This window comes from Clupea harengus, chromosome 3 (genome assembly GCF_900700415.2).
Source record: "Clupea harengus chromosome 3, Ch_v2.0.2, whole genome shotgun sequence".
NCBI classification, from domain to species: Eukaryota; Metazoa; Chordata; class Actinopteri; order Clupeiformes; family Clupeidae; genus Clupea; species Clupea harengus.
The window spans coordinates 31,059,761-31,079,798 of NC_045154.1; the positions used below are offsets into that span (position 1 = coordinate 31,059,761).

The window sequence follows — 20,038 nt, forward strand, 5'->3', positions numbered from 1 at the left end:
TGTGTGTGTGTGTGTCTGTGTGCGTGTGTGTGTGTGTGTGTGCACTGCAGGAGTATTTGGATGTCCTCGGTAGGCCCATGGTTCTCGCAGATAAGGATGCCAAGAAGGTGCAATGGACAAATGTCTACCTAGATGCACTGGTAAGATCACATGTATCATTTTTCCCTGCATCTTCCAATATAGTTATCTCTGTATCTCTCTCTTGCTCTCTGCACACACACCCCCCCCCTCTCTCTCTCTCTGCACACCTCTCTCTCCCTTCCCCCTTCTGTCCCTTTCTCCCACCCACCTCTCACACATCAGCCACATCTCCCATCTGCTGTTTATGACTCAAAACAAGTGCCAGGGGGAGAGGAAAACGAGATGGCCGACAGGCTAGGAAACACGCTCTGTTATGGAAAGTGTGGCCGAATTTAGCCAGCACACACACTGCTATGAGATTAGATACTGTGTAAACCACATCCCTGCTCTGTGCTGCTGTTGTTGTTATTGCTGTTCCTGCTGCCTGGGCCTGCAGAGTACAGTATTCTTGCGTCTCGGAGCTGCTGTTGTGGTTACGGCTCTGGGGATGCATCCTGTCTCTGCTTTTATGTTCCTTTCTGCTGGAAATGAAATGGGCTCATTTGATTGTTACAGTGTTTGGGAGTTCAGTTTTAAAGTCACAGGAGAAAAACAAATGTTTTTTTCACAGAGTTCACAGTGTTTTTACCCTAGGTAATTAGCAAGCAAGGCTAAGATGTTGCATTGACTAGCCAACTATATTAGCATCAACTGAAAAGCGAAAGAATTTTTTTTTTACATGGGAGAGGTAGACACTGAGGATTTGCCTTGTTGATGTTGTTATTCCAATGCCACCCATGCATGCTATCGATGCCTTCTGGGGGTAAGAGACAGGTTCTTACTATATGGAGTATAACATTGAAATGCCACAGAGAGGATATGAGTGGACAAGTCCTACTGTTTCTTTTTTGAACCCCTATAACCTCTATCCTAACCTTACGATCCTATCAGCTGTGGTTGGTCATCTTAGTATGATTCTCAGCATGTTAGAAATGCCATAGAGAGAAGAGGAGACAGGTTATGCTGTTTGTGTTGTTAACCCTCACGATCTTTTCCCTGACCTCACGACCCCAGGAGCTAGGCTTGGTCATCACAGGGACTCTTCCCGTCTTCAACAAGACCAGGTCCAAAGAAGGCTCGCAAAACCAGGTCTGTTTCTCTCATCAGCTACAGTAAGACACACAAACCTCGCCCTGGCTCAAAATCCACATGCTTATTTGCTCGTGAAATAGATCTAGTCCAGTTGATGGAAACCAGACCAACACATACTGCAGGCCCTATGGCTATTAATAGAGCTTTTTTCTGGAAATGTGTGATGTGTTTATAATGAAGTGCTGGAATATACCGACATGCTGACGGACACGCTGCGCCCAGATACGGCACCCATGCCACGACCCGGAGGGCAGTGGCCGCTAAGAGATGGCCACGGCGTACAGCCATTATCATAGTACATTATACTAACGGGAAGCAAGGAAGTACAAATCAACAGAGGAAGTTGGTGAAAAACAGGGTGTAATGTTCTGGTGGTGTGTGTGTGTGTGTGTTCTGTACATCGGTGTTCTGTGTTTTCACTGAGGCAGCAAAACCAACTGATCCTGGGAGTGATGGGAGTGGACGTGTCTCTGAACGACATCAAGAGACTCACACCTCGCTTCACTGTGAGTTACAAATCCACACACACACACACACACACACACACATCCACACACAGACATCACACACACACACACACACACACACACATCCACACACAGACATCACACATACATACTCACACAAACAATCACACACACATACACAAACAAACATCACACACACACAAACACCACACACACACATCCAACTTCCCCCTCCTCGCCCCTTGATTGCTGAGACCTGAGGGTCCACACGCATGCAGCGGTCTGTCAGTGTGGTCTGGTTCTGTAGTTACAAATGGACTCTTCTGTGTTGATGTTGGATAAATACTTCAGTGCTAGAGTCCAAATGTGTCCAGTGAGAAGAATTTAGAAATTTGGTGCTGACAGTCAAAAATAATTTTTAGACATTATAGCCTTCTTCCAGAATTTCCATTCGTGACACCCATGCTCTTAAATCTCTGTTAACATACAGCATGAGGTAATCATTCTTTAAGAGCTGCGAGATCAATGATGGCGTCTGTACACTAGTGACTGTAATGAAAGAAATAGAATAAAACTGAATTCTGAAGTAAGGAAAGGGCGCTGGGTGTGATGCTTCCTCCCAGGTGGGCTTTCCCCCCTTGCCTGCTGTAACACACGTGATTGAAAGATCGAGCGTTGACCCAAAGGCTCATACATCACCCCCAGCATCTGCTTGTATTTAACATTTTACACACTTGGGATTTGCCATTTTCGCTACGCGTAGCATTTCCATATGAGGGAGACTTGCCTTGATTAACACGGCGAGCGCGTTGAGTTTCCTCGATACATCCGCATAGATTAAAAACAAAAAGCCCCGCAAATGGCAGTAATGCCTCTCCTGGATGCCTTGCCAAGCTCTCGCGGCGGTGGGTTCTCCCCTCTCAGGTGGTCCAGGGCTGTTAACCTGTCACTCAGCATTCAGGCCAGTGCCTTCTCTCTATCCCCGCAGATCAGCCCTAATGGATACTACTTTGCCATCGATCCCAACGGATACGTGCTGCTGCATCCCAACCTGCAGCCTAAGGTAAGGTAACACACACTCCCTCAGTCCCCCCCCCCCCCCCTCTCTCAGACAGTTGGGAGCTGTTGAAGAGCTGCAAACACTACTGACACAGCAGGGGAGTTCAGCTGTGTGTGTGTGGGTGTGTGTGTGTGGGTGTGTGTGTGTGGGTGTGGGTGTGGGTGTGTGGGTGTGTGTGTGTGTGTGTGAGGAAGTGAGGAAGGCCAGCAGCGCTGCCAGAATCCTAATCATCTGTTTATTTAATCAAGTTTAATTTTTTTGGAGAGAGTGCAGTAGGGGCTTCATCTCAGGGAAGAGCCTGTTCGTTTTCTTACTCTTCCTTTCATTCTCTCTCTCTTGCTCTCCCTTTCTCCTCCTCTATCTCTCCTCTCATCTCCCTTACTTCTTCCCCCACAGCCCTTTTCACACACAGTGAGAGAGAGAGAGAGAGAAGAGAGAGAGAGAGAGAGACAGAGAGAGACAGAGAGAGAGAGAGAGAGACAGAGAGAGAGAGAGAGAGAGAGACAGAGAGAGAGAAGAGAGAGAGAGAGAGAGACAGAGAGAGAGAGAGAGAGAGAGACAGACAGACAGAGATATGCATTCATATGTAGTACTGTATGGAAAATGTGCTCCGGTGTGGGGTTCGAAGAAAAGAACACACAAGAGGACATCTTTCTTTTTCCTGTTGTGCGCCATTGCCTCGCTCCCCCTCTCTCTTGGCACATTAAGTGTGATTCAGCGAAGACAGCAGCACGGGGGATATTTAGAGACTCGTTGGCAAACCTCTGCACAGAAGGCCATTACATGCGTGCATATGACCTACCCTGTAATGGCATGGTATCTGAGTTCTCCCCGACATGCCTTTTCCACACAGGCCATCTTTGTTTCTGTATTCCTTTTGCATTTAATAACCACATGTTCTCTGCAAAGCTGGGCACTCGCCCCCCCACTACAACACTTACAGTTTGCCTGGAGATACTGACTGTCTGGCTGTGAACCTGCATATATGTTTTTCAATAGATTTTGTCAGTGCAAAGAATATGTCAGACGGGTCACGATGCACATCAAAAACAGAGAGACCTCTCCTACTGAACTGGCCCATGTTGAACACATCATCCCTCAAACATGACATATGTAATGGGAGAAGGGAAGAGATAAGAGACAGGAATATATTGTTTGGGATGTTAAGGAGTACCATATTCCCATCCCCAGAGGCCAAACACGTACAGTACCATGAGATTCCCATCATGTTTCTGTGGCTTGGATTTTTACTGTTAACTAGAGCCTAGTGGAATGTGTAGTCATGGCTTTATTGGTTAGACATGTTTTTTATTTTTTGCCGTCACATCAAAGGTTCCTTTTTTTTCTTAAAGCAGGGGCACATTGTGACTTATTCACATACTTTGAAAATGTGTGTAGCTGATGAGTTGTTTTATTGGCCTAACTATGTGGAACTTGCGTAAAAAATCCATTATCTGGTAATGATGATATTCGCTTAATGGAAGTGAAGTATTACGGTCTTAGTATGGTGCAAATCCAAAACTGAGAGAGAGAAAGAGAGAGAAAAACAGAATTAAATGCTCTGTCAAACAAATTACCATTTTAATAGACTTCTGTAAATGACTAGATTTCTCCTGTTTTCTTTTGTCTTAATTCCCTTTTCTTTTTTTCCTTTTGTGTTTTGTTTTAATCTCTGTGAGCAATAATCATTAGCACAGCATTAATGTGAGTTAGTAACTAGTATGTGAATATATATCTGGATATCTGAATACATCAGAATATCAGAATATATCTCATACATTTACATTTAGCAGACACTTTTATCCAAAGCGACTTACAAGGATGTATACACATTGTACATTTACACTGATGGCACACTGCACATCAGGAGCAATTAGGGGTTCAGTGTCTTGCCCAAGGACGCTTCGACAGGGAATCGAACTAGCAACCTTCTGATTACTAAACGACTTCTCTACCTCCTGTACCACTGCCGCCTGAATATATCTCATATCTGAATATACCTCGTATCTGAAATCACGGGTTGGATCCATCTTGATGCGAGGTGCTTCTGCTGAACACATCCCACATGGAGCTGTCTGTCATGTATCCTGGTGTTGATGTGATTCGCAACGATAATCTCAGCTGGGAGACTTGTCTACGTGAGTGATGACACCGAGGGCCGGTGTGGAGCGACGGCTGCTGTGATGAAATCTACAAAAACAAAACCTCCGGGTCCACTGTCTGGAAAGCACTCTCTCAAAACCTTCACACTCAAAGCAAATCAAACAGTTGCATCAGCCAATACGGAGGTTGCTGTCCAGTGTGTAACTCGTCCTTCCACAAAGTTTTCTTAACCATGCCGTCCCGAATCCCTGAACAACCACTGCGCCCTTAGCACAGGGACGGTTGTATGTTCACGAGGTAGTGATGCCAAGGATGATGAAACATTCAAATGCATTAAGGCAGAAGTTATTGTCGAGTCTAGGTGGGGGAAAATAGGTTTTGTTCACACCCAGCTAGTCTCCATTCCAAACAGCCTGTCCACAGAATACCATGGATCATCCTATGAACAGTGACACTAAGATTCCAAAGCTAACATGGTTCTCACTGTAGGGAGTCCGACTCTTATTCAATGTCTTTGATGTCAAATCAAAAGAGTGTGGATGCAACTCCAGACTACAAGGGTGAAATGCTTTGCATTAGTATTTTCAGAAAACACATTTGTTTACCAAGCCAGCGAGCACTTACTGAACACATGTACAATTTCATGCTCAGAGTCAAAGACATGTGATGCTAAACCACTGTCTCTGCTTACACAGCCAAAGTCATCACCGCCACCATATAAAGCTGATACATTTCAAAGTTACAAAGGAGCTCACATGTGGCTCTATTTAAGATGTAGCTCCATTTCATCTAATGGATATCAAAGCAGCTGATTCAGTTTTATAGCAGGTAAATAAAGTAAGAAAACTTTATAGCCCAGCACGTGCCTTTCCAGATTATGCAGATTGAATGAAGGAGACTTTGTCTGTCACGCAAATTTACAACGAACGACGCGTTGCTGAAATGGAAATTTGAATGGGATATTTTAAATGTGTAAAACCTAGCATTTTGGTCTTATATTATTAACGTTGCGATGTTCAGTAACCGGCTCTTCCTCTTTGCCGGCCAGCTGGCTGCCTGGTTGACTATAGAGACTCGTGCTAATCTGCTACTCAGCAGTGTCACCCTCACCGTCACGCCACCGTCTGGCCTTGCTAGCAATCAGGACGGAAAGGTCACGTTCACATGTGGCCCAGGTTAGGTATCTCCTGCGGTGCCTATGTATAAAATCTTTACCCTTTGCCCGGGTGGTGCGGCACGGCTTGGTTGATAGAACTGTGCTATGACATGTTGGTGTTGTGACAGGCTGGCATTTGGGGTAATGGGATTATGTCTGTCCCCCAGCGCTAACTAAATACACTCATAAAAACAGTGCCTCCTGGGAACAACATATAGCTACCCAAATAAAGGGAACGTTCACATCAGAAAGGTCATGCTGTGGACCAAAATACCAGCTCATAATTTGTGCTATATGTCATTGATTTTTTTTGTCAGTATCTGGTTAATGTCCCTGTTTCTACGTCACTGAAGAGGATTGAGTTTGATATGGACATGTGTATGAAACGTCACCACCGTACACACGTTTTATCGTGAAATTGCTGAAATGTACTGTTCTCTGACAAAAACACACATATGGTAAATTTAGGGCTAATATAAGTATAGCTGTCAGTAGACTTCCACTCAGTGGCTGCATTTTAAGGAGAAAAGCTATTATTTTGAATGTGATATTACATTTAAAATGTTATCTGTCCCAATGTAATTTGTGATTGACTTCAAATGGAATTTATTTCACCTTCAGGCTTCACAGTGCAGTGGTTCTGTTTGATTGGGAGGCGTGTAAGGCATCTCTGCTGTGGAGCCAAAGCCACTCACCAGGGCCACCCCTGGCCTACCCCTGGCCTACCTCTGCTCTGCTCTGCTCAGCTTTACTCAGCCTCGCTGTGTGCCCATGTGCTGCGCAGGCCTCGTTTGGTAGAAATGATTTCCCTGTGCCCAGCCAGCCTTGATCAGATCCGAAGGTTTGATCTGGCCAGGACAGATGTTCAGATCTACTCCAACATGGTCACAGTTTCTCAGGCCTAATTGAGTAAGACACAGAGGGATGGATTCAATCTCTCCGCCTTGGACGAGGCACTTAACCTCATCGTTTTTTTTTTCTCTCTCTCTCTCTCAAAAGCAGACTTTCAGTGTGTGTGTGGTGTGTGTGTGTGTGTGTGTGTGTGTGTGTGTGTGTGTGTGTGTGTGTGTGTGTGTGTGTGTGTGTGTGTACAGTATGTGTGAGATATGCGTGAAGGAGTATTATAGAGAGAAAAAAAAACACATGGGTGAATTTGTTCACTGCAGCTCTAAGACGGGGCCCAGGATGTGATGATTGTATCAGTAAATAGGCCTTTCAGTGTTTCTGCGCAACCGATGACGTGATCATTTGTGTTTTGTTCGCACATACACTCACATAAATCCAAGCATAAACACATATGTACACACATATGCACACACACCTACATGCTCGCACACACACACACACACACACACACACACATAGACACTATGTGTGCATGACATGGTATGATATGAGAAATATATTGCCTATTAATAAATCTATTTTAGAAGCTCCGTTTTGTAATGTCTCCCCGCTTTACCTCCATCCTCCTTTTGCTTTCATGAAATGTAGCTCTTTTTGTTGGATTCATCTTGTTTGTTTTGCTGACAAACAAACGAGTTTCATTTCTTTCCATCACTGCTGGTTCTCAGAAAAGGATCCGTAATCGTCACATAAGGCTAAATAACAAATATGCCATTACCTTCCATGAGGTGAGAACGACACATAGTCAGCAGTGTGTGTGTGTGTGTGTGTGAACTTTGAAGTGAGTGTGTTTGTAGTGTATAGACAGTTAGATGTCGTCTGTGTTTTGACAGGAAGGTTTGTCTGTGCTTATAGTCTGTGGAGCGTAGTGCTAGAGTAAGTAGTGCTGGTTCCATGGTTATTAATGGGAATGCGTTAAGTGCTCTTTCAGAATGGGCTCACGTTTAGGTGCTAAAAAGAATTTCTCCAAGTAATTTATGAATTTAGAAATGATGTTAAAGGTCGTACTGAACACACAGTTCAATACATCTTACCGTTACTTGAATTCATTTTAAATTTCAGAGGCTCATTGGATTTTTCATGTTCTTTAAAGCACAGGACCAGAGGCAACCGACTGAAATGAACTGCAAGTCTCCAGTGTAATAATATTCCCACCAAGATGTAGCCTTGTCTCTCAGTAGGGGGATGACCACATTGGCTATTCCTGGTCAGGCTATCGCAGCAGAGGAGATTTCATTCAATAGTTAATCCCCAACTCCACAGCACTCCCCTGACACCCCGGCTGGTGTTGCGCTGTGGTTCTTACCCCCTCACTGAAGAGAAAAAAAAGCCCCGGACTGAGGTCATGACCATAGCAGCTCCCGTGCCTGAGCCTCTGAGCTCTGCAGACGACCCATCCTGAAACTGTGGTATTTCCTGCATTCCCCCCCCTGTCCTTAGAGCCCTGCAGTGCGCTCTAAGTAGAGCATACTCTGTAGGTCGCTCATCCATAGTCGGTAGACATGCTACAGTGCCCTGAGCTATAGTACATTTAGTCTGCCTGTCAGTGAGTGCTCCCCGTCTAACTGTGCCGTTTGGATGAATACTGTTGCTCCAAAACTCCATTTGTCAGGATATATCCAATACAGCAGTATTGTCTTTTCTTTAATTCTTCCACTGAGACATCATTGTTCACTTAAAGTATTTTTTTGATTAGCTATAACAGTGAGTGATATAGCCTTGAATGGAATTTCAAATTGTGTTTGTGGGGTTTAGACATTTCAAGACTTTTTTTTTCGGTAAGGGGGAAAGTGCTTAAGCCAGAAAGGAAGTGAAGAGCATGAGATATAATTGGGTATTTCCTGTTTAGAGATGACACGGGCAACTGTCTTGTTGGGCCTGTTATTGTGTCTCCTGAGATGACTCCAACTGCTGCTGCTTATGCAGGGCTACAACGCAGCTCTCAGAACAGCACCAGTCAGGCAGTGGAAAATAACTGCCGGAGTTTCATCCAGGAAGTTTCCTTTAGGCAACGTTTTGTTTTATTTTGTCTTTTTTTTTTCAAAAACCAAATACCTCTGTTTGGGAATTTCTGTAAATCATTTACAGGTTATGTAAAAGAGTGCCTATGCTAAATTAGTCACAGCATCCACAGAAGAAACACATGGTAGCCAAGCCACAGTTGAGCCAGCCAATGACGCAGCAACAGTGCGATCACATAGGCGTAGCTCCTTATCGAGCACGCTTCTCTAACCGTGTGCGTACGGCCTTTGCATGCCTTTTATATGTGCATTCCAGTGCAGGGTACTGGACTCTTTCCAGGGCGAGATATTACTTTCAAACAGCCTCAGAGTCCGCGTGGAGGAGTTGAATATTGAGATATTTTTCATACGCCGCTCCTCATCCCTCCTACTGCGAGGGAATGGTGTGGGGGGGCTGATTGGGTTAGCGGCAGACACATGTCAATCATCCCCCTAGCTGCTATTTAAATCCCCCCGCTGTCAGTGGAGCAAAGGGCAACCCCAGTGCTTTGAAAGGCTCTGTCCGTCTGCCTGTGTCTCATTAGGCTAGAACAGAGCGCCACTTTCATATCCCTTATGGCAATCTCATGGCTCATTTTCACCCAGCTCTCTCCCTCCGTCGCTGTTCCTTTTTCTCTCCCTTTCACTTTCGTCGCTGTCTGTTTGATGTGTGTTCTTTCTTTCTTTCTTGTTGTCTTTCTTTTTCTTTCTTTCTGCTTTCTTTCTGCTTTCTTTCTTTTTTGTGTGTGTGTCTCACAAGTAAAGTCTGTGATTTGTATTTGTTCTTTTGTCATCATTTGTCTGATTTGTGCACTTCTCTCTGCTCACTTCTTTCTGTTTCCACGGACTGGCTCTTCGTCACACTCACCCCTCCTCATCCTCGACTGTGTGTGTCTCTCTATCTGCATGGTGATCTTTGGTGGTGTGTGTTCTCTCTCTGAATGACATGTAAGACATCAACTTGATTTTCCTCTGTCACATGTTGACCGGCATGAGCTCATCAGGGGGTGTCGAGTCTGTAAAATCTCTTGAATATGACCACATGTTTGTCGACATTCACTCCACTGACCAAGCCAAACTCTGTCATGAGTACTCCTACACTTCACAGTATATGGAGATTTACTTGGACTAAGGCGCCCAGAATTAAAGAATCAGAAGCGATCTAGAAATAAAAAAATGTTGATGATCGTTCAACGTTTTCATCCTGCAGGAAATAGAACATATATTCCCCAACCATGTACTTGCCTTCGGTCAAGAATGTGTTATTGATAACAATGACACGAGTAACATGTGTTTCTAGACGTGTTTGTGCTCACTGCTCCACCACCATTTAGAGGAAAAAGTTAAGTAAATAAATACATTCTTGATGATTTTGTAAGTAAGCTCACTGTATATATATATACAGTATATATACAGTATATATATACATACATATATATATATATATAATGCTCTAAAAAGTGGAGCTGAATCAAATGTCAACTGCAGTCAAGAACTCCATGATCTATAATTATGATCTACATTGATGTAAATGCAGAGGAAAATCTTCTCATAGGTGTAGAAATCTCCTAGAAAAGGTCCCTTACTGACTCTACGCCTTACTCAGTCATGTAGACCCACACACATCCACGAAAGCACTTTGTATGTCCTGATGATGTCTTTTCCTGAACACTCTCTTCTCTATTACATGCAAGTTTATTGGGCCATATTGCATCTCATAAAATAAAACTCGTATTCTTATATACCAATATATTGAGGATGTATCACATTTTTAAAGGGACCAGTGTGTCAAATATGTTTCATAGTTTTACTGTCCAAACCTTATATACAGTACCTGTCATCAGTCACAGAACAGTGTTTTTAAAAAGCAGTGACGTTTTAAACATGAACTATGACATAGTCAAAGCATGCACGTGTCACGAGAGAGCTCTTTTAAGGAATGCTTTGTCTCCCTGCAGAACCCCAAATTCCAGGAGCCGGTCACCTTGGACTTTCTTGATGCCGAGCTAGAAAATGCCAATAAAGTGGAGGTAATGTGTCAACCACAGATACACAAATGCACTCGTGCAGGCTCACATTTACTCATAAACAGTATTTGTACTTGAGAGCAAGCTGGACATGAGAGGTGTGTGTGTGTGCGTGTGCGTGTGCGTGTGCGTGCGCGTGCGTGTGCGTGTGCGTGTGCCAGTGCGAGTGTGTGTGTGTGAGTGTGTCCGGCGTGCGTGCGTGTCTGTGTTGACGGTTTTCTTGTTTGAAACAGGGGACACTAGTGGAACACAAAATGACAACCTAACAGTTTTCTGTAGTAGTAGTCCTAGTAGCACTAGCTGTAGCAGCAGCAGTAGTAGTAGTAGCAGTAGTAGTAGTAGTAGTAGTAGTAGCAGTAGCAGTAGTAGTAGCACTAGCTGTAGCAGCAGCAGTAGTAGTAGTAGCAGTAGTAGTAGTAGTAGCAGTAGTAGCAGTAGCAGTAGTAGTAGTAGTAGCATTATCAGTAGTAGTAGTAGTAGTAGTAGTAGTAGTAGTAGTAGTAGCAGTAGCAGTAGTAGTAGTAGTAGCATTATCAGTAGTAGTAGTAGTAGCAGTAGTAGTAGTAGTAGTAGTAGCAGTAGCAGTAGTAGTAGTAGTAGCATTATCAGTAGTAGTAGTAGTAGTAGTAGTAGTAGTAGTAGTAGTAGCAGCAGCAGCAGCAGCAGCAGCAGTAGTAGTAGTAGTAGTAGCAGTAGTAATAGTAATAGTAGTAGTAGTAGTAGCAGTAGTAGTAGCATTAGCAGTAGTAGTAGCATTATCAGTAGTAGTAGTAGTAGTAGTAGCAGTAGTAGTAGTAGTAGTAGTAGTAGTAGTAGTAGTAGTAGTAGTAGTAGTAGTAGCAGTAGTGGGTACCTACTTAGAACCCACCCTCACACCCTGCATCCATCGTCTGTGAGCTACTTGGCTCTGCAGCTCCTGGATGAAAACAGCAGAATCTGACCCCCTCCCTCCCTCCCTCCCTCCCTCCCTCCCCCCCTCCCCCCCCGCCCGCGCCAATCTCCCAGCCCCACAGCTGTAAGTCAGGTCGGCCCGACTGCAGCGCGGCTCCAGAAGGAGACAATTCCTCCCTGAACATAACATTGTGTATCCAGGACAGGCAGTAAACATTACTGCTGCTCTGGGAAAGAGTGGTGAGAATCGGGGGGTCTCTCCGAGAGCGCTGGCTGAGAAGCCCATCGCATCTGAGATCTGGTTCGGATTGAGCAGGGGATGATTTAAGGAAAGCAGGGGTAAAAAAAAGAGGAAATTTATAGACGGAGAGGTAACACGGAGAGTTTAGCATTTGCCTCCTGTTTGCGATCTACCAGCCATGCTGCTCACACTGTACCTATCAGGCAGTATACCCAGGTGTGCCAGATATGTCTAGTAAACATCTTATGTGCTCTAACATACCATCTCTCTCTCTCTCTCTCTCTCTCTCTCTCTATCTCTCTCTCTCTATCTCTCTCTCTCTCTGTCTGTCTCTTACACACTGTCTCTCTCTCTCTCTTTCTCTATTTATATATCTCTCTACTGTTCTATCTGTCTATATATCATTGATACAGATAAGGAAACAGATGATTGATGGGGAGACAGGAGCAATGACCATAGACACACTGGTGAAGTCATATGATGAGGTGAGTTTAGAGATGGTGTTCCCTCACAGCTTAAGGATGTTGGAGATTGATACGGTTTGGTTAGCTTAACGCATGAAGAAAAAGCGGCGGACATTACCCTTAAACAAACCTGCTCCAGCAGTCTGAAATACGGAGCCGTTTATTTCACGCATCGCATTTCCTTCTAACCAAACGTGAATTATTTTATTCCCATAATTTAAAAACACAATGGGCCCTTTGAGGTTTGCAGCGTTCAAGTGAGCTTTTGATCATTTTTTTCCCTTCTCCCATTGTGAAACCTCTCTCCATAATGGCCGCAAAAAAACAGCTCGGCTGTCCCACTGAGAACTGTAGGCTTGCATGAAAGCCCTCTCCACTCGGACAGCTTTGAGCGATTATCTCCACCAAACAAAAGACCTCAGACCAACCCTCCAACTACCCCCCATCCCGGCCTCAAAACCTCAAACTCCAAACAGCTACCTGTCCATCAATGGTACCGCGTGCAGCCTGAAGATTAACTTGTGTCAGGTCTCTTGAGAGGGAGGCTTGGGGACCAAGAGAGGCACCTGTATTTCACTGCTGTATAAATCAGCTCATAAGAACGACTGGCCGAGGTAGTTTTCTTTGGAATGGAAATAAATCACAAACAGCAACTCGGCTGCACTGGACTAAGGGATCAGGGTTCCCACAGCCGGCTCTGCTCTGTGATTGGCTGGTGTCTTGTCCATCAACCAAATCACAATATGGAGACCTCTGTTTCATATTCGTTTCAGGAATACTGTGTTCTTGCCAAGTTCCGTTCCATTTTTTGTTTCGAGAGCAAATAAACCTCTGCGTCTTCCCAAACAAACTCTAGGGCTGCTTTTGACTTTGATTTCATGGCAGTACAAAATGAGCTAAACTAACTATCTGCATGTGTGTGTTCCCTGGCAGAGGTACATCGACAGAGGCGGCAGGACATACACTTGGGCACCAGTGAACGGCACTGACTACAGGTAAGGTCCCCTAGTCCAACTGAACAGCATCAGTACTGAGTCACTATGATTGCCATCTCTCAGGCTACACTAGACTACTTTTTTTGTCAATGGTGTTAATATCATTGTATGCATATATGTGCATGTATAGGTGTGTTCGAGGTTGTGTGACAGTGTTGTGTTTGTGTGTGTGTGTGTGTGTATGTCGAGCAGTATTTGTTGATGTTCCGGTGACATAACCACATTTTTTTGCTTTTCAGCTTGGCCCTTGTCTTGCCTGAGTACGGTCGGCATTACCTTCGAGCTAATCTGGGAGACACTATCCAGCAGGCCAAATGTGAGTACACACTGATGAAATGAATGAACAGTAGTGGTTGGAACACACAGAGCGAAGCACATGCGGTTAGTAGTGTGATAAACATTAACTATGAACAGAGGCCCGGTGTCAATTCTGGATTCAAATCAAGTCACAGTGCATCACAGGAGCTCAGCTTGGTTCCTGCTGTTGTGTGACATGGAATTTAGGAGGCAATTAGAAACTGGTGTGTGTATGAGACGGGGGTGGAGGGGCAGCAAGATTAAAAATGTGTGTGTGTGTGTGTGTGTGTGTGTGTGTGTGTGTGTGTGTGTGTGTGTGTGTGTGTGTGTGTGTGTGTGTGTGTGTGTGTGAGTGTGTGTGCGTATATGTGTGTCAGACAATCTGACACATGGCCTGCAGGGGACATTTTATCTGCCAGTGGTTGCAATGCCATATGGTGTCATCTATCCTCATATCCATTCATTTTAAACTACGTACAGTTAGAGGCAGCAGTCTCTCCCAGCTCATCACTGTCGGCGTATGGCGCGCTGGCAGAAACTCCTACCTAGTTATGCTGCCTCTGCCTGAGTCATAGGAGAGACATGATACTTAATGACAGGAATCCTCTTAGGTTCATGACTCAAGTCAATGAGCACTGTGAAATAATCTGTCACCAACCTCGGCTGTGTGCAAAATGGAATCGTATTAACATACATTATTGGTTTATATTTCAGGCCATCTGTTTAAGGTAATAGCATAAAGTCAGCAAGACTTTTCACTGCAGCCCGCCTGTCTTACATGCATGGATGAATCTGCTCACATTCCAAGCAGTTGCTTGTAGTGTAAAAAAAGCCTGATGTTTCAGGCAGACCTTGCTGAAGTCATAGCCATGATAAAGTGTCAAAAGATTATGTCCAGGAGAGCGTTTGTAATCTCCAGGATCAGGGCAGAGATTTGTCTTTTAAACACAATTCCAGCTGGCTTCCACCCATCCCAGCTCCGAAGGCCAGGGCTTTGATCCTGCCTCTCCCCCCAGGTCGAGAGGCCTGTGTCGGGCACGGAGTGTGTGGAGCCTCCCTGTCCTCTGGGCCTCTTCATTCTCCTCCCAAACTGTCCGCCGCACTCCCCCGGTTACAGCAAAATGGCATAAGTCAAGTCTGCTAAAGCATGCTGTTTCACTCAGGCCTACTGTAATACTTCACAAATCGCAGGCCGAGTTCTTCATCTTAGTCCTTATTGGTACTGGTGTCACGTGAAACCCATGGTCCTGTACTGTGCCGTATGTCCCTGAGGGTTGAAAGGGATTATTCACAACGAGAGTGGACCATCAGAGACTAATGAAATACACCCCTAATCTAGGCATGCTGTAACTGCAGATATATCTATTAAGAAACATGTACAGAAAAAATTCCCTAAAAAGTCCCTAACTACCACAAGATTCAGTATACAAAAACACTGTGGGGAATGATCTTTGCAGCTGTGGTACAACCTGCTACAATGCAGAAGCACTGATATTCAACTGATATTCATTCAACTCTCCATGTGAGATACATTCCAATAAAAAAGACTTGCTTTTCTTTGCTAGCAGTTATTATTTCCCCTCGGAAAACAACCTGCTTCAGAAAAACAGCTAGATGTGTATTGCTGTCTCCCTGAAGCATATTCAAATGCAATACTCTCCTCCACACCAATACTGATATTAAACACAGCATGAATGTGGGCTAGCACTCTGGATGAAGTCAGCATGCATAATATATCAGACATGTATTCATAAAATATTGTGAGTTATATGCCTTTCTATTAGCATACGTAACCACGGCGACCCCTTTTATGAATCCTGTGAGGTCATTTTCAGGAAATGTCTGCAGTCAGGACAAGCACCATAATTTATTAAGGAATGATTACCTTAATGCACTCCTAGTGGACACACATAGACTGCTCGAGAGGCATAGTGCTTTAGTTAAATACCTGTGTTGACCGATCTGTAATTCTCTCGTTTATCTGCCTTTGTGTCCTTCTGACTGTCTCTCTCTCTCTCTCCGCTGCAGCAATCTTGGGCAAGTATTGCCAAATCTGTACAACCTTTTCCATCAGTTTCCAATTTTTCTCTCGCTCTGTGTATATTCTATTCATCAACATCTTTCTTTTACTTACTCTCTCCCTCATCTTCATTATGTTCCAACCCTGTCATTTTCCTTTCTTTTTTTTTTATTATTTGGTGCTTGCATGTGAATCTTCACTAACGCAGGAGCTGTTATGACATCTTGTTTTGATCTTGTCTGCATGAGCTTGTGATGATGAGTACGCCCAGTGTAATTCAGGCTTGCTCATTACTGCGCTGCGCTGGCACCAGCACTTTTATTGCCACACCTCACAGACTCGGCCTGGACGGACGTTTTATCTGCTATCGCCAAGCAAAATCGTGTCCATTAGTCAAGCTGCTATAATTAGCTGAGCCGACGGCGTGTTTTGTCTGCAGTCTGCAGTGTGTGTGTGTGTGTGTGTGTGTGTGTGTGTGTGTGTGTGTGTGTGTGTGTGTGTGTGTGTGTGTGTGTGTGTGTGTGTGTGTGTGTGTGTGTGTGTGTGTGTGTGTGTGTGTGTGTGTGTGTGTGTGCGTGCGTGTGCGTGTGAGTGATGCATTGGCTGGCTGTTGCTGTTTGAGCAGACACTGAGTCGGTGCTGATCACGGTCGAGTGGACATCCTGCAGACAGCCCGAGCCATCGCTGTGTGACTCATACTCAAACTCGGCCCAGGGTCCAGCCACACCGACCGGGCCTTAATGCTCTCATAAAAGTGCCCCATCGATAAAGGCATTAAAAACAGTGACTCAGCGGCTCTTAAGATGGCATTCGGGAGCAGAACGCCGGCACGCTTCAACCGCACATCAAAGGCTGGGGACAGAGTGGTGTTACAGAGCGAAAGATGTTGGAACTGGATATATGTATGGTGAAAGGGTTTTAGAACGTGGTGGTGGAGAGAGAAATACATAAGGCATATCAGAGGCCAGGGTTGTTGATGTGTGTGGGTCTGTGTGTGTGTGTGCGTGCGTGCGTGCGTGTGTGTGTGTGTGTGTGTGTAAGAGAGAGAGGGTGGTGGTGTGGATCAAGGTTGGAGGCAGGCTGATCCTCCTCAGGACCATCTTTAGCAGCCTCACAGGAGCCCCTGGCTGGGGATCAGGTGTCTGGGTCCAAGCCAGAGTTCAAAGCAGCCCCCGTAAAGCGCAGGCAGGCCAGTCGGCCAAGAGAGGGGGAGGGCTGGGGGGCGCTGGGGAGCTGCACAGGAGGGGTAATGGAAAGAGCAGACGTGCATTAACATGGGGCGACCCATGCACCGCGCCACACCGCACACACACACACACACACACACACACACACACACACACACACACACACATACACACACCCACACTCCACGAACACGACCGCAGACCTGCCGCAGATTGTATCCAGACCCATATCCGAAGATCCACTCTAGGTTATAAAGTCACTAAATGAACAGTGATGACAGACACCCAAACAGTCACATGGCAAAAAGGCTATATAAACACAGTATTAAACACACACATACTTAATAATCAAGTTAACATTTTTCCCTCAGGCATTTTTGTCGTTTGTTATTGTTTTCCTATATGAATCAGCCCCTTTGATGTCCATATGCACCTACACACACATGCATCCTCCCACCTACTTCAGATCTTAATTTGACTCTATTTTCTTGTAAAACTATCCCGGGGCAAGCTACCTTCACCAAAGGCATGCAATGACAAAGCATCTGCTCCGCTTGACCTCTTATATTACAGACTCCTGAGCCACTAATAACTAACAACAGTGTGTGTGTGTGTGTGTGTGTGTGTGTGTGTGTGTGTGTGTGTGTGTGTCTGTGTCTGTGTGTGTGTGTGTGTGTGTGTGTGTGTGTGTGTGTGTGTGTGTGTGTGTGTGTGTGTGTGTGTGTGTGTCTGTGTGTGTGTGTGAGAGTGCTGGGGCCTCATAAGGCCATATCTACGCTAAGGCTGGTTTCTCATTTTAGCTCTGGCTTGATGTCCCCAGCCTCATTGCCTTATATATCAAGTAGACCTGTGCAAAACTGTGCATGATTTGCCGTCATGGGAAGAGTGTCATTTGTTTTGTTTTTCATTGTAGTTAATTTGGTTCTGGATTTCTTTAAAGCACCTTTGAGTCTATCTGTTTTGTTTAAAGCGCCATGTGCCTAGCCTTGACAGCCCTGGGGTCGTCAGATTAGATTTGAACCCCATCCCCAAACAGTGCATCATGCTGCAAGCCGCATCATTTTTTCCATCATGGCTAATGAGCGCTCTGCACCTGCATGGACTCCCTGGGGGGTTCTTGTCATCCAGATGTTTGTCGGGAACACCTGGATGGTATAATCCCCAGGAGCATGGGCACACACACTCTTCTTCTCAAAGAGGCAAAAAAAATGATCTTGTGAAATTGCCTAACTACCGCACAGTAACCTTAATCCCCATTTATTTCTCTCTCTCTCTCTCTCTCTCTCTCTCTCTCTCTCTCTCCCTTTCTAATGTACATTTCTTCCCTGCAGGGAACAAGGGCAAGTACAGCATTCTTTTTCCTCTTCACCCTCTGTTTTCCTCCTTCTCTTGTTCTTTTTTGTTCATTTTCTTGCACGTCTCTTTCATCCCTCACCTCTAGGTCATATCACCTCATTTGCTGTTGTATGTGTGTGTGTGTGTGTGTGTGTGTGTGTGTGTGTGTGTGTGTGTGTGTGTGTGTGTGTGTGTGTGTGTGTGTGTGTGTGAGAGAGAGAGACTATTGAATATGATAATATTTGAGTTTCTGTGCTTTTTCAGTTTGGTCATTTTACATTTTTTTTCTGTTGGGCATGAAATTACATTTGTACATGTGTTTTGTGTGGGAGTCTTGCGTTGAGTTTCCCTCTGTTGATGGGGCTGTCCAGCACTCATCGCTGCATTCCCTCTCACCTCTCGCTGTGTGTCCTTGCTGCTGCGGGGGTTGTAATGAAAGCTCATCTTTCTGTTTCAGTTTTAGAAACATTGCAGGTGGAGAATTTTGAGGAATATGGCTATACCTTCATAGCACCCAGGTGACTTTTTTCATCCTTGCAATTCCCTTTCACTCTGTCAGCCTTGCACACACACACACACACACACACACACACACACACACACACACACACACCGCACACACACACACACACACACACACACGCACACACACACACACACACGCACACACACGCACACACACGCACACACACACACACCACGCACACACACACACACACACACACACACAGACACACGCACACACACACACACACACACACACACACGCACACACACACACACACACACACACACACACACCACACCACACCACACCACACCACACCCACACAAACACACACACATGCATACGTGCACAATCTAAAAAAAAACCTCAAAGGCTGTTTCAAAAACACGCAGATACGCACATAAAGACACACTCACACACACTCACTCATGCACACACAGGCACACACACTCACTCATGCACACACAGGCACACACACACACACACAGAGTCCTGCAATTGCTAGGTGATGGGATATACCACAGACCTGTCTCAGGGGATTTGCAGTGACAGATTTATGAATCTGGTCTCCAGACCCTGCTGCTGAGAGCAGGCCTGTAAATTCACACGTTTGAACCCCCCTCTGCTTTCTCTCCTTCTTTATATTCTATACACACACACCACCACACACACACACACACACACACACAAACTCAGACGACTGTTAGAATAAGATAAGAGTCATTTCTGAGAGATTTGGGAGCTCTGTGAAGGGATTAGATGACTGACTTGTCATAGAGCTGTGTGGTTTTCTGGCCCGGCACCAAAGCACCTATAGGTAAAACCTCTTACACGTAACGTTAGTCCTCACTCTACAAATGGCCTTTGCTTGCCAAACAGTGCATTTAAGTTCTGAAGTTTCTCAAAATCCATTACATACATGCACATTATCATTGCAAGTGTCTTCCTCCTTGTACTCCTGATACTTTATACCCCTGTGAATTGGAGCTATTTGTAAAATTAAACGCCTGTGATTTTGGGAATGGACTGGATTTATGTTCCCTTAACGGTTCACACTTCAACATACGATTGAACATTATCGCATTATCTGAAACTATATTTTCATATAACTATAGTTTCCTTTCCTCCTCTTTGTCTTGTGCGTGTGGGTGTGTGGGTGTGTTTTACGT

General features: G+C 44.9%; 1 protein-coding gene across 1 annotated transcript in view; it reads left to right on the forward strand.

The window, feature by feature from the left end:
* The window catches only part of LOC105910328 (voltage-dependent calcium channel subunit alpha-2/delta-1), a 45,937-nt gene that overhangs the window by 11,368 nt on the left and 14,531 nt on the right, over window positions 1-20,038 (forward strand). The window contains exons 9-20 of the mRNA XM_031563619.2: window positions 51-140; window positions 1,135-1,209; window positions 1,641-1,718; window positions 2,668-2,742; window positions 7,573-7,632; window positions 10,878-10,934; window positions 12,477-12,548; window positions 13,461-13,522; window positions 13,762-13,838; window positions 15,848-15,856; window positions 18,358-18,366; window positions 18,819-18,879. Coding sequence (XP_031419479.2) covers window positions 51-140; window positions 1,135-1,209; window positions 1,641-1,718; window positions 2,668-2,742; window positions 7,573-7,632; window positions 10,878-10,934; window positions 12,477-12,548; window positions 13,461-13,522; window positions 13,762-13,838; window positions 15,848-15,856; window positions 18,358-18,366; window positions 18,819-18,879 — 725 coding nt within the window. The remainder of the gene's footprint in view (window positions 1-50; window positions 141-1,134; window positions 1,210-1,640; window positions 1,719-2,667; window positions 2,743-7,572; window positions 7,633-10,877; window positions 10,935-12,476; window positions 12,549-13,460; window positions 13,523-13,761; window positions 13,839-15,847; window positions 15,857-18,357; window positions 18,367-18,818; window positions 18,880-20,038) is intronic.